Source organism: Danio rerio, chromosome 19 (genome assembly GCF_052040795.2).
Source record: "Danio rerio strain M-AB ecotype USA chromosome 19, GRCz13ab, whole genome shotgun sequence".
Lineage (NCBI taxonomy): Eukaryota > Metazoa > Chordata > Actinopteri > Cypriniformes > Danionidae > Danio > Danio rerio.
This window is the reverse complement of record NC_141039.2, coordinates 21,347,384-21,362,221: the sequence shown is the minus strand read 5'-3', so window position 1 is coordinate 21,362,221 and position 14,838 is coordinate 21,347,384. Positions and strand designations below refer to the sequence as shown.

The 14,838-nt window shown below is 35.7% G+C and overlaps 1 protein-coding gene across 18 annotated transcripts in view; it reads left to right on the top strand.

Annotated features, from left to right (window-relative positions):
- Positions 1-14,838, top strand: part of cspg5b (chondroitin sulfate proteoglycan 5b) — a 59,661-nt gene that overhangs the window by 18,810 nt on the left and 26,013 nt on the right. For 9 of the 18 annotated variants that reach the window (XR_015515994.2, XR_015515993.2, XM_087294584.2 and 6 more), the window contains 2 exon segments: positions 567-1,410; positions 11,255-11,443. Coding sequence is in view for 9 of the 18 variants with exons in the window: in XM_087294584.2 (XP_087150710.2) it covers positions 567-1,410; positions 11,255-11,443 (1,033 nt within the window). In the remaining 9 variants the exon portion in view is untranslated. 18 annotated transcript variants of the gene reach the window in all.

Here is a 14,838-nt window from a genome sequence, read left to right as displayed (position 1 = left end):
GCATATATATATATATATATATATATATATATATATATATATATATATATATATATATATATATATATATAGAGAGAGAGAGAGAGAGAGAGAGAGAGAGAGAGAGAGAGTCGTTCAATTTTATTTGCACTTGCTTAATATTTTTTCTTTTTTAGAACAGCATGTGAAAACTAGAGTAGAGATGGAGAACTATGAATCATTCAAGCAGCAAAAAACACATATACTGTAAATGTGTGACTTAGTGTGCATCTGAAGTTGCATTTTCATCTTCTATCTATGAATGTGTGTATGATTGTAATCTACAGATAGACATTCTGCATTTGCTATTTATGTTTCTTCACTGTCAATCTCAAATTCTCCATGTGGTCATACAACAAAAAAACTATCAATTTTATACTTCAGAATATCAATGAAAATCGTAGGTCACCTGGGTACCTTTTGTCAATTTGTTTTACTTGAAAACAGTGAGGATACTACCTTTGAGCATAATGTGACCAATCTACAATATTGTTGCAAATAATTTTCCATTTAAATGCAGTCTAACCTTACTATTATTTGTTTTTTAGGCAGTTCATTTATCTCCAATTCTACCGGCACTAACTCCTCAGATTTGAATGGCGTAGAGGTAAAGCCTGCATTTACTGGTGAGAACACACCTATCGCCAGGGCACATGTTCACTCTCGGAAACCACGAGCTGGAGACGAGTCTGGCAGCGGTGGAGAAACCTCAACCAGTGCCGTCACAGAAATCACTGTTGATACTTCTGAAAGGGAGCACCTTGTTGGTCTTACAATAGGTGGCATAGCTGCCCGACTGCCCACTCTAGCTGAATCCCAAAAACGAGGACTGTTCCAGCTAGATTTTAATGAGGAGGGAATGCAAGACAGCGCACCACATTGGAAGAGCAATAGACTACAAGCGGATGGGACTTTGTTAGATCCAGTCACAAGTCCTCCTTCTGAGTCCAGTCATTCCAAACCAGAAGAAATCATCACAGTCAATTTTCACAGTCCTTCTCCTCAACTGGAGATCGTCCATGATCCTCCTGGTTTGGCTCAGGAGCTCCAGGGAGGAGATCCAACATCCTGGACTGATTTCTATGATTATCTGTCACCTGACTATTCACCAACTGAAGTGTATCTAGAGGAGAGCCAACCAACACCACCTGACATGGAAGATGAAAATGTTCCTTTCATTGCCAGTGCGGTTCCCTCCAACACAGGGGTTGTTGATTATAGTGGATCTGGAGAGAGTTTACCCGGAGCAGCGAATGTGCTTGGCAACTCTGGTTGTCTTCTTGGATTTGTGCGTAGAAACGGCACCTGTGTGTCACCGTGCGACATCTTTACCGGATACTGCTTCAATGGGGGTCGGTGTTACGTGGTTGATGGTATTGGTGCTTTTTGCCGGTAAGATGCACACATACAGCACATGTATGATAGCTACAGATATCTCATTGGGTCAATGATGGATTTAAATTGAGGAAAAAGTTTTCCACTCAATAAACTAAATTTCATTTATTCAAGCAAATAATCTTTGGTTGAACAACCTTACTAAATCAGTGAGGGATGCTTTCATGTTGCCTCATGAAGCTTTAAAGCTACAGTACAAATCCTTTGTTTTGAATCAGCATTTTAGACCATAAATGAAACTTATGCAGCTGCCTAGGGTCGGCCCAGCTCTTCACTTTCGTCCGCGACAACCCACCCAATCCTCACTTTCATCCGTGACACCCCATCAAACACCCATTTATCTATGCTTTTTTAAATAATTTTTTTTTTACATTTATTTATCACATTTTATGCACAAATCACAGACGCAATCATCTCAATCAAAAATTTTTGACAAGTTCTTTCTAAATAAAGCTATTTAAACCATCTGGTGAAATTTCAATCACATCGCTAATATTCATTCATTTTCTTGTTGGCTTAGTCCCTTTATTAATCCTAGGTCGCCACAGCAGAATGAACCGTCAACTTATCCAGCAAGTTTTTGGAAGGGCAAGGATGCCCTTCCAGCCGCAACCCATCTCTGTGGGTGATCCACACACACATTCACATACACACACTATGGACAATTTAGCTCACCCAATTCACCTGTACCACATGTCTTTGGGGGAAACCGGAGCACCTGGAGGAAACTCACGCGAAGGCAGGGAGAACATGCAAACTCCACACAGAAACGCCAACTGAGCCAAGGTTCAAACCAGCGACCCAGCGACCTTCTTGCTGTGAGGCGATAGCACTACCTACTGCGCCACTGCCTCGCCCTTCATTCATTCATTCATTTATTTTTCTTTGGCACTTTTCTGGCATATGTTTTACGCAGTGGATGCCTTTCTGACTGCAACCCAGCATTGGGAAAACATCGCTAATGTGTTGCAGAAAAAAATAAATATCACAATATCAGATTTTACCAATATCACGCAGGCCTATTTTTTCATTTATTTATAATGTATTTACTCTGTAGTGCAGTTTTCTGTAGTTCAGTTCCAACAGAGAAACATCTAAGAGCTTATTGGAGAAAGCAAGATAACCCACATTATCTACATGAGTAAAAGACCCATTCAGTGTTTCTGCCAGCATCAGTGGCATCTTATCAAATGCTCATAATGAATTTGAAGATGAAGCTCAATCCTTTGGTCATGTTCATGCATCTGTCCATGTGGGATTATTTTTGTTTGACATTTATTTTAAGAGAAGCTTACAGCTGGTCTCTGAAATGTTGCAAAATCAAATGTTGGGATTGAAGACGGATTGAGTCTCAGTTGAAGGCATCTCTTGGGAACAGTAGTTAACGGCCGTCCCTCAGTGATCTTGAAACTGGGCCAAGCTCCTGCAAACATGTGGGACTGGGCTAACCAGGTCATGCACGCCGTCAGTTGCCATAGGGTTTATAGGAAAGCTTGAGCCCTTTATCTAAATGCTCTCTTAAACAGTCCAGTGATCCTAGCGTAACACCATTTTGCCATATTTGTGCATGTGATTACGCATCCCATTGCTTTCATAAAAAGAAAGGTCAGACAGGCCACACCATTATGTTCTCCTGTCATTATTTTGCTGTTATGTGCACATAAAGATGCTTCTAATGCTTTAGCTGAGGGACATGTTTGGTGACAAAACCATGGCAATATTGTATTTATTCAATCTTTTCTCCTTACATCTGTTAGAAATAAATATCACTGATTATTAGCTGTTGCCTAAAAATTGTGTAATTATATAGAACAGAATGTTCAGTTCTCAAGTATTTTCATCAGTGGCCTTGAGAAAATCTTGCATAGTGCCTTCATAAGTGAGTTATTTTGTAAGTCATTTAATAGTGACAAAAATGTCATACTTTTATTACTGTTATGCTAGTGGTGGAGGATTTGACCTAAAATCAAAATCTCAATTAATTTTACATTTCAACTCGATTATGATTAATGAATGATTATTTATTTATTTATTTATTTATTTATTTATTTATTTATTTATTTATTGCCATCATAGTTCACTGATAAGTTTTGTGAGAGATATCTGAATGAAGGGTCCATTACTTAATTTTGAAGGAAACACGCACCATCTACTATCTATATTATTTACTTCAACGTTGAACAACTGAAATTAAAACACAGATTGCAAACAGTCACAATTAGTAAAAAAGTGAAAATAAATTACGTTTGGAAGCAAAATTTATTATTATTATTAGTACTTTTTTCATATTAAAAGCAGAAAATAAGCAGTATCTCGTCTGAATAAAATACCTTTTATATATCCTGTAAATACTATTTAACAGTGCATTTATTGAATGTTCTGTAATCAAATATTTTAATGTAAATAATAATTTTATTGTAATGGAAAATATGCCATCTCAAGGCTTTTCTGGCGCAGCTTCCAATCATCGTCAGTGTAGTGCAAACCTGGAATGTGTAGTTACATTTTTTTAGGGTGCACAGGCTGCACTGAACCACACCCGTGTGTTCGATGCAAAAGTATAAATCAGTTTTAACAGAGTGGGGTCACATGACTCTACACGTGGTAGGGAAAGTAATTGAAAACATTTACTTATATCGATTATTGGTTCTAAATGTTGATTTCTATTTTATTTTTTTATTTTTCAACTAATCGCCCAGCCTTATGTTAGGCTGCATTTGAATGTTCTTACTTTTATTATCCAGCATAGTGGGCCAAACCTTTTCCAATTCTTTTTAATTGAAATAAAAATAAATTATTTATTGTGTCATATTTATAATGTAACTGTATAATCTCAAAGTTGTGCTTTGTATTTCTTATTATGCATTCTTACAGTGGTAGACAGAATACTCAAATACTCATGTAATTAATTCAAAGTAAAGAGTATGTTTAGTTAAGTAAAACCTCCTCTTTTTAGATACAAATTCACGAATTCAGACATTCGTTTATAAATTTTCCTACGACTTAGTCCCTTATTTGTCAGGGGCCGCCACAGAGGAATGAATCGCCAACTATTTCATGTTTTACACAGCAAATGCTTTTAAATACACAACTCAGTACTGGGAAACACCCATAAACTCTCACAACACACAACTCCCAAACACACTCATAACTTACGGCCAATTTAGTTTACCCAATTCACCTATACTGCATGTATTTGAACTGTGGGGAAAACTGGAGCTACCGGAGGAAACCTACACGAACACAGGGAGACCATGCAAACTCCATACAGAAAAGCCAACTAGCCAACTTGGACTTGTTTGCATTTAAGAATTCAATTCAGTGGGCCTTTGAATTCAGTTTCAACACCTGTTATTGGCTCTTTTTGTGCCAGGCTTGAATTTAGTGAAAAATTCAATTGAGACTCAGCATGACTAAATCATCTGAATCAGTGAATTGTAAACTGGAGACTCGCTCTGATCAAATCATTGAAATCAATGAGTTGTTGGCCTTAGAACAAATGCAATCAGATCAGTCATCTTCACAAATGTTTTATTTATTTTTTATTTTTTTTATTAAAAATTGCTTTTTAGTAACTAAAATGAAATAGCTTTTTTCACAGTTTGCAACATTTAATTCCAGGTCAAAATAATGACAAAAGGCTATTTTGATGAAAAGTTGAATATAATAATGCTTTGGAATAGACTGAAGTAAAACAAAACATAAAAAAAAAAACATACAGTACACAGTAACTATGTATTAATACTGCCCACCACCAATTTTTTAGAACTTGAAACATTTTTAAAGGGGTGGTCCTCTACAATATCATATTTTAAACTTTAGCACATGTGTAATTTAGCTGTGTAAACATAAACAACATCTCTAAATGTAATATGCTCAAATTCAAGGCAAAGGGAGACATTAGCTTCTAGAGAGTTAGCTTAGCAAAGCCTACAGCGAACGAAGCTTGGGGACTACAAAAAAGTACATCCAGGCTAGTGAGATTACAAACGCTTCAGATTACATGCATTCACCACGTGCATACACCCCACGCAACAAAGGAGCGTGGCCAGAGGTGCTGTAATGTTAAAGCAGAGAAAGCTAAAATAGCGTCTACACACTGCTATTCCAAAAGACACGACACAATGACAAAAGTGCTTACCATTTCATTTTAATTATGGTCCAGAGAATTATATATATATATAAAAAGATATAACTCTAGCATTTGACAAAGGAGAGCTTCCAGAATCTCCCAGTTCTGTGCTGGATTCGGCTAAAATCTCCTTTAAGTAGGAGCCACTCCAACCATAATAGATGAAGCTGTGGATTCTCAGCCACAACCTTTAAGTATTTTTATTTGTAAAAATGTATCAATTATATGTACAGTTTCTAGCGTGAATGGTATTGTGTGGCAAGGTTGTAAACAAGGATGTAAACAATGGAAAATGCTGTTTGGCACAGCTAACAACTAAACTACAAATTCATATTTATCCATCAAACCGCTGTAAACACTCACAATCTTTACCAGTGTGTGTAGTGTCTCTCTATGGGTACGCTTTCCATGGGTCACATCTCAAATAACAATCTCGCAAAAGATATGTGAATGTTTCATATTACTTACACATGCTAATTCTTAATATACTGTACGTGAAAGACACTTGACAGGTTTTATTTTAAACTGATACGGCTAACAGCAACTCTTGCTGACAGTATTTACACAGCACAAAAGCACATGCTTGAAGCGCCGTGAAGTTTTTCCTGGTGATGAGTAGCCGATCCACGAATCACAGCACTTTGTGTTAGCTGACCAATCAGAGCCTCTTTATATAATTTTGTATTTACAGTTTTTACATTTTTTTTTATTTTATACAAAACACCAAATATTAGCATGTATAATTGGATCTTAAATATAATCTCAAATTTGACACAATGTTTTTACAAAAATCATTCTTGTGATATGAATTGCTGTAATTTTAGTACCACAATGTGAAATTCTGAAAGCCTGCCATTGTGGCTTGGCGCATATCAATCTATACTAAATCATCCTCTACTGTCGCCGCAGCCATGCTCATAGGCCTGCTCAGATCCTTATTAAACATTTGCCCAAAGGGATTTGGGTCAGAGCCCAGATCTTTGAATGTGTGTATTTCAGTTTAAGAGCTAAAGACCCTGCCTCAAGCTGCTGGTTTGGGCCAAACTACTGAGATTTTAGGAATCTTATTTGAGCGTAGTAAAGCCTCAAGGCTAGATTATGTGAAGTGTGAAGCTGTGTGTTTAAGCAGAAGATCGTTCACTTAACACATGGATTCACACTCTCACATCCACAACCTGACCCTGTCTGTCTAGATTTTTTATCATTGAATATTTTATAAATAACAACAATAACAACAGCAATAATAATCAAATTATAATAAGTAAAATATCTTCAGAAATATAACAATAAATAAATGATCTCACCTACATAATTGAAATATTATTATTAATAAAGTAATAAATAGAAGACATATGGCGACGCAGTTGCGCAGTAGGTAGTGCTGTCGCCTCACAGCAAGAAGGTCACTGGTTCGAGCGTTGGCTTAGTTGGCGTTTCTGTGTGGAGTTTGCATGTTCTCCCTGCGTTTGCCTGGGTTTCCTTCAGGTGCTCCGGTTTCCCCGACAGTATAAAGACATGTGGTACAGGTGAATTGGGTAGGCTAAATTGTCCATAGTGTATGAGTGTGTGTGGATGTTTCCCAGAGATGGGTTGCAGCTGGAAGGACATCCGCTGCATAAAAACTTGCTGGATAAGTTTGCAGTTCATTCCGCTGTGGCGACCCCGGATTAATAAAGAGACGAGCAGAAAAGGAAATGAAAATGAATGAATACATATATATATATATATATATATATATATATATATATATATATATATATATATATATATATATACATATATATATATATATATATATATATATATATATATATATATATATATATATATATATATATATATATATATATATATATATATATATATATATATATATATATATATATATATATATATATATACATATATATATATATATATATATATACATATATATATATATATATATATATATATATATATATATATATATATATATATATATATATATATATATATATATATATACTCACCGGTCACTTTATTAGGTACACCTTACTAGTACTGGGTTAGACCCTCTTTTGCCTTCAGAACTGCATTAATTTCTCATGGCTCAGATTCAACAAGGTACTGAAAATATTCCTCAAAAATTTTGGTCCATATTTTGGACATGATAGCATCACAAAGTTGCTGCAGACTTGTCAGCTGCATATCCATGATGCTAATCTACCGTTCCACCACAACCAAAGGTGCTCTATTAGATTAAGACCTGGTGACTGTGGAGGCCATTTGAGTACAATGAACTCATTGTCATGTTCAAGATACTAGTCTGATATGATTTGCGCTTTATGTCATGGTGCATTATCCTGCTAGAAGTAGCCATCAGAAAATTGGTACACTGTGGTCATAAAGGGATGGACATGGTTAGTAAACTCATTGTCATGTTCAAGAAACTAGACTGAGATGATTTGCGCTTTATGACATAGCGCGTTATCTTGCTGTTATTAACCATCAGAAGATAGTTACTCTGTGGACATGAAGAGATGGATATGGTCAGCAACAATACTTAGGTACACTGTGACATTGGCATGATGCTCAATTGGTACTAATGGTTCCAAAGTGTGCCAAGAAAATATCCTCCACACCATTACACCACCACCTCCAGCCTAAATCATTGATACAAGGCAGGATGGATCCATGCTTTCATATTGTTGACTCCAAATTTTTACCCTACCGTCCAAATGTTGCAGCAGAAAACGAAACTCATCAGACCAGGAAAGGTTTTTCAATCTACTATTGTCCAATTTTAGTCAGCCTGTGAGAATTGTTGCCTCAGTTTTCTTTTCTTAGCTGTCAGGAGTGGCACCAGGAGTGGTGTTCTGTTGCTGTAGCCCATACACCTTAAGGTTGGATGTGTTGTTCATCCAGAGATGCTCTTGTGCATATTTTAGCTGTTGTAACAAGTGGTTATTTGAGTCACTGTTGCCTTTCTATCAGCTTAAGCCAGTCTGGCCATTCTCCTCTGACCTCTGGCATCAACAAGGCATTTGTGCACACAGAACTGGATATTTTCCCTTTTTTGAACCATTTTCTGTAAACCCTAAAGATAGTTGTGTCAGAAAATCTCACTAGATCTGCAGTTTCTGAAATACTCAGACCAGCCCGTTTGGCACCATGCCACATTCAAAGTCACTTAAATCACTTTTCTTACCCATTTTGATGCTCAGTTTGAACTGCAGCATATCGTTTTGACCATGTCTACATGACTAAATGCTTTGAGTTGCTGCCATTTGATTAGAAATTTGTTTTAACGAGCAGTTGGACAGGTGTACCTAATAAAGTGGCCAGTGAGTGTTCATATACTCTCAAAAATGTTCCTTGTTCTAACTACTTGTAAATGAGCTCAAACAACACAATTCCTGAGGATTTTTTGGGACAACCTAATTGTTTTATGTTTGTTCAGCCTAATTACTTTCAAAAACGTAAATTATTTGTGTTATATATATATATATATATATATATATATATATATATATATATATATATATATATATATATATATATATATATATATATGTATGTGTTGTTTGAGCTCATTTACAAATGTACAAATGGAGTATATATATATATATATATATATATATATATATATATATATATATATATATATATATATATATATATACTGTATATGTATGTATATATACTCCATTTGTACAATAATATGATACAATACATAGATAGAATGTTTCAGAATTTTTTTTGCCTGTTTATTTATTTATATATTTTCAAGCAAACCTACACCCACTTTAATTTATTAGTATGTAATAGCAATTTCCAACCAGAATCTGGACTTCAGTGTGTGGCACATGCCGTAGGGCTAATTGTCGATCGTTGAGAGAAAGAATAACAGGGTGATGTCAACAGTAATGGGGTCAGTGCTATTAGAAAAGGCCAGCTTTCTATCTATAGATTGAAAAAATCATCTATTAGATTTTAATAAGATTTGAGGAGCTCCAGATGGGGTGGACGTTTTACTTAACCATTGGTAGATATGCATAGCCAAAGCATGTAGACTAACCAATGGCTTACATTTAAAGGATGGATAGTTAGTAATGGACCATATACAGTTTAAAATTGATCTCTTTGACCCAATGAGTAAGCATGGCCTATATACACAGTATTGCAGTAATGTATTATGGATTTTTTTCACTCACTACAAATGTTACCCGTAGACTGTTGATTGTACATGGTTTGTGTTTTGTTTTTGACTGCCATCATATCACATTTCTATTACCTATGCATTTTATTTGACTTTATTATTCTGGCAGAGTAAAACCAGATAATGTAACTTATAATCTGGTGTCTAAAAGTTTATTTTACAACATTGCCATCAGATTTTTGTCCTATTACTATTGGTATATTGAGCTTTTAAACAACAAACTGTATTGGCTAATATATTATTGGCTAATATATTATCTTCAAATATACACTTCAGACAATATAATTATGGCAGCACATTTAAAATATTGTAAATGAGCAGAGCTTAATACTACTTACTCTCTCTTGGACCGCACAAATAGAGGAGCACATGCATGACCTTGACTGGGCCATCTGTCCAGCTGTGCAGCTTTGCAGGAGTCTAACCTTGCAGTAGAATCACTATAACAATAAATGGGTCAGCAGGCCACACAACACACAGTGTGAACCAGTGAACAAAGATACTTCCGTCTTCAGAGAAAGATGTGTTTGTCATGGCCAGTTTGTTTAAATGTCGAAAAAAAAAAAAAATTAAACACCATTAGATAACACCTTAATTGATCATTTATAAACATGCACACTCCTTATAGTACTAAAGCTGTTTTTATTGTTGAAATATGAGAAATTTTAACATATAACATTATATACAATTATCAAATATCATATGTGTGTGTTAGTGTGTATTTAATATTACATTATATATTACATTTTATGTTTTTATTTGATATTGTTGAATTGTATTGTTTATGGGTTTTTCTTTGTTTGTTCATATTTCCTTTGGTTCATAAGTATTGAATTAAAAGCCCAAAGATTTGAAAATAAAAAACGCAATTTCAAAAAATATTAACCATTTGAGAAGTAGTTATCTGAACTTTTATTATCAGTAGTTACCTGAGTTTTTATTGAAACTGTTTTATTTCAGTTTTTTCACAAAATTCTTGACCAGATTTTTTTTTTGTAAATACTTCCATTTTCGTTTAAATCTTTTATTTCTTCAGTTTTAATTTACAAAATGAATATAACATAGTGTCCATGAGAGACAATAAATTTGACTATTCTAGCTGCCATTTTCAGTCTCAAATTTTTTTTTCTTTTTCTGAAAGTCTTGATATCGTTCAGCAACACTATCGATAAGCAATACTATTGTTTTATGAAGGATGTTATATACAGTCCTGTTTAAGGTGAAAAATATTGTGACCATAATAAAATGTAAATGAGTATTATTTATATATTGATATAATTCTTTTTTTTTTAAATATTCAGTTTATTCCAGTGATGACAGGAAAGTCATCAGTCAATTGATCTTTCAGAAAAAGTTCTAAAATGCAAATTTGGTGGTCAAGAAACATTTCTTATTGTTGCTGCTTAAAATGTTTGTGAAAACGCATTCTTTCTTTGTTTTATATATATTTATTTAATATAAAGTTCGAATAAAAAATTGTCTAACGTCTGTCTCTCTGGTTTGTATAGGTGCAACATTCAGGAGTATATCTGGAACAAGGGCTCCAGGTGTGAATCAGTCATTTCAGATTTCCAAGTGATGTGTATAGCCGTGGGTGGAGCCACCATCATGTTGCTTCTCCTCTTCATGGTTATAGTGTTTTTCTCCAAGAGGCTGCATGTGCTTAAGACTGAAAACAGACGTCTTCGCAAGCACAGGTGAAACTCACACATAAACACACGACTGACGACACATGCTGGACTTTAGTTTCACATTTGACTGTTTTAATGTTACCCGAGGTGAGCTGATACATTAGCATGCATTTAGTAGTACTTTTTGGATTACAATAAAATGTACAGTGTTAACAAAGGCTTTGAACACAATGATATCACCCTTCTTTGCTGAAAGTAGGCCAATCTGACTGTGCAACACAAGAGAGAGAGAGAGAGTGACCTATATACTGTGCAGCCAAAGGCATTTAAACAGTCCAAGAGAGGGGTGAGATGGAGTGCAAAGAAGTGGAAGAGATAAAGGGAAGCGAGCATAGTGAAGAATATAAGATGACAACAGTGGAAAGGGAGTGTAAGTTTTTACTGTCCAGGAGGAGCATCTGCTCCAGCACATTTGTGTGCATAAGCTATAATTCTGGATTAAATTTTCTTTTTAAATGCACTGAAAATCATCTCTCCTGTGGGATGGTGACAGTTTAGGGGTCAAAGACCTCATGGAATCGACATTTTATGGCTTATTGCTCAGGTATGTTTGCTTTAAGAGCATCTACAGTGGTTTGAAAAAGTGAGCCCCCTTTCTGAGTTTGTTTTTGCATTATTTGTCACACTTTAATGTTTCGAATCATCACACAATTTAAATATTAGTCAAAAATAACACAAGTAAACACATCAGAGGTCGCCACAGCAGAATGAACCGCCAACTCATCCAGTATGTGTTTTACGCAGCGAATGCCCTTTCACTCTTACATATACACACATACACTACAGCCGATTTAGCTTATTCAGTTCACCTGTACTGCATGTCTTTGGACTGTGGGGGAAACCGGAGCACCTGAAGGCAACCCATGCAAACATAAGGGAGAACATGCAAACTCCACACAGAAATGCCAACTGACCCAGCCGAGGCTCAAACCAGCGGCCTTCTTGCTGTTTCTTCTTGTTTCCCCCACAGTCCAAAGATATATAGGTGAATTGGGTAAAACAAAAATTGTCCATAGTGTGTATGGGTGTTTACCAGTACTGGGTTGCGGCTGGAGAGGCATCTGTTGCATAAAAATGGAAAATGAATTAATGAATAATCATCTTGTATTCAGAATCAGAAAGAACTCTATTGCCAGGTATATGCACACATACGAGGAATTGGTTTTCGTGACAGAGCTTCTACAGTGCAACAGAATTACAGAGACAGAACAAAAACAGATAATAAATATATTTTAAAAAAGAAGTAAGTTGTCATTGCAAGTATATAAATTGGCAAGTGTATGTAGTAGGTATATTACTATATACAACTTTATATGTGCAGCTGGTAAATGCAAATTGGCAAGGAAAGTGTTGTTAAATAAGTATATGTGTGTATAAAAAGTGTATAGCAAGTAGAGATGTTGGTTCCACAATAACTGTCATCAAGTGTTCATGAGATGAATTGCCTGAGGGAAGAAACTCTTTCTTTGTCGGACTGTTCTGGTGCGCAGTGCTTTGTAACGTCGACCATAAGGTAAAAGTTCAAAGAAGCAGTGTGCTGGGTGTGAGAGGTCCAAAGTGATTTTGGCTGCCCTTCTGCTCACTCTGGATAAGTACAGTTCTCAGAGATAGGGAGGGTTGTACCAATGATTCGCTCAGCAGTCCGAAGTATTCGACCAAGTCTTCGAAGGTCAGATTTGGCTGCTGAGTTAAACCAGACAGTTATTGACGTGCAGATGACTGATTCAATGATGGAGGTGTAGAACTGTTTCAGCAGCTCCTTTGGAAGGTTTAACTTCTTCAGCTGACGGAAGTATTTAATATTACTTAAGTTTATTTTGAGTATGAATTCAATCATATGCAATAAAAGACTGTGAAGCCCTGTAAAAGGAGGTGTTACTATGAACTCAACTGACTGACTTGTCTCCTGTTTGATTTCACAAGAGTTTGGTCGGACCTTAGAACTGTGCATTAATTATGAACTTCACCAAATTAAACATAAAAAGTAAAAGGTATAGATCACAAACTTTTTCATGTTTATTTATGGGGCGACATGGTGTCTCAGCGGTTAGTACTGTTGCCTCACAGCAAGAAGGTCGCTGGTTTGAGTCCCGGCCAGGCCAGTTGGCATGTGTGAAGTTTGCATGTTTGATTGTGTTTCACCGATCGTACAAAGCTGTGCTGTACAGGTGAGTTGAATAAACTAAATTTGCCGTAGTGTGTGTGTGAATATGAGAGTATATTGGGTGTTTCAGAGTAGGGTGGCAGCTAGAAGGGCATTTGCTGTGTAAGATGGATAAGTTGGCGATTTATTTCGCTGTGGCAACCACTGATGAATAAAAGGACTAAGCTGAAGGAAAATAAATGAATTAATTTTTATTAAGTTCAAAGGGTAAAGGCAACAATAATCAAATACTTTTATTGTGCAAAAATACACTGAGCAGCTTTGTAAAAGGCAAAGACCCAATCACCAATGTTGTTGCCATGGCTGTTTTATCTTCCATGCTATCCATGCAGTACTAATTGGACCATAGTGTGTTAAATCGATATATTAAAGCAGGGGTAAAAATATACCACATCTTCTTTTCTTTATTTCATCTGTCCTTCTTTTCACTTCATGTATAAGTATAAATGTCACGGTTGGTTGCAAGAAAGCAGACCCAGTTGCAGCAATGAACTATACAAAAAAGGGGTTTATTGACAGAATAAGGCACAAAAAGACAGACAAGGGCTAAACGGTAGGGGCAACAACACAGGCAAGCCAGTGGTAGAGACAAAGGGCCCATTTCAGAAAGGAGGTTAAGTGAAAACTCAGAGTATTTTAACCCTGAAATGAGAGAAACTGCGTTTTCCGTTTCAAAACGGCAGGTTTGTTAAACTAAAGAAAGCAGGGTAAGTAAAGCCTGTTTCTGAAAGAGAGGTAACTTTAACTTAGAGTCAGGTACTGTGGTAACTTACTCTGTAAACCTAACCTGTTCAGGAGCCGTTTTTATACCCTAAACTTTGAGTTTCTGTCAGTCTCCTCCCCTTTTTTAAAGACGAAGCGGTTTTTCTCGCCTTAGCCTTACGTTTCCACCCACTGATTTTAATGCTCGTTTTGGAGATGCGCATAAAAACGGTTGATGGAAATGTCATGATGTACATAACTTTTAAAAATATGCATAAAAACATGTGCATAACAGAGTAAGATTAACTTTTATTCGGTAGAAAAGATCCGCCTAAACTATGATGGAAACACTTTTACTGAACAAATTACAGTATGTGCATCAAAAATAATTTTGTTATAAGAGATCATATGATGATGAAAATGTGTGTGAATGGACAAACACAGCAGGCTGAGCGTATTGTAATACATCTTAAATGTTGTTTTGGTTATTCTAAAAGGCCTTATGTTTTAGTATTAATGTTATTATATTATTAAT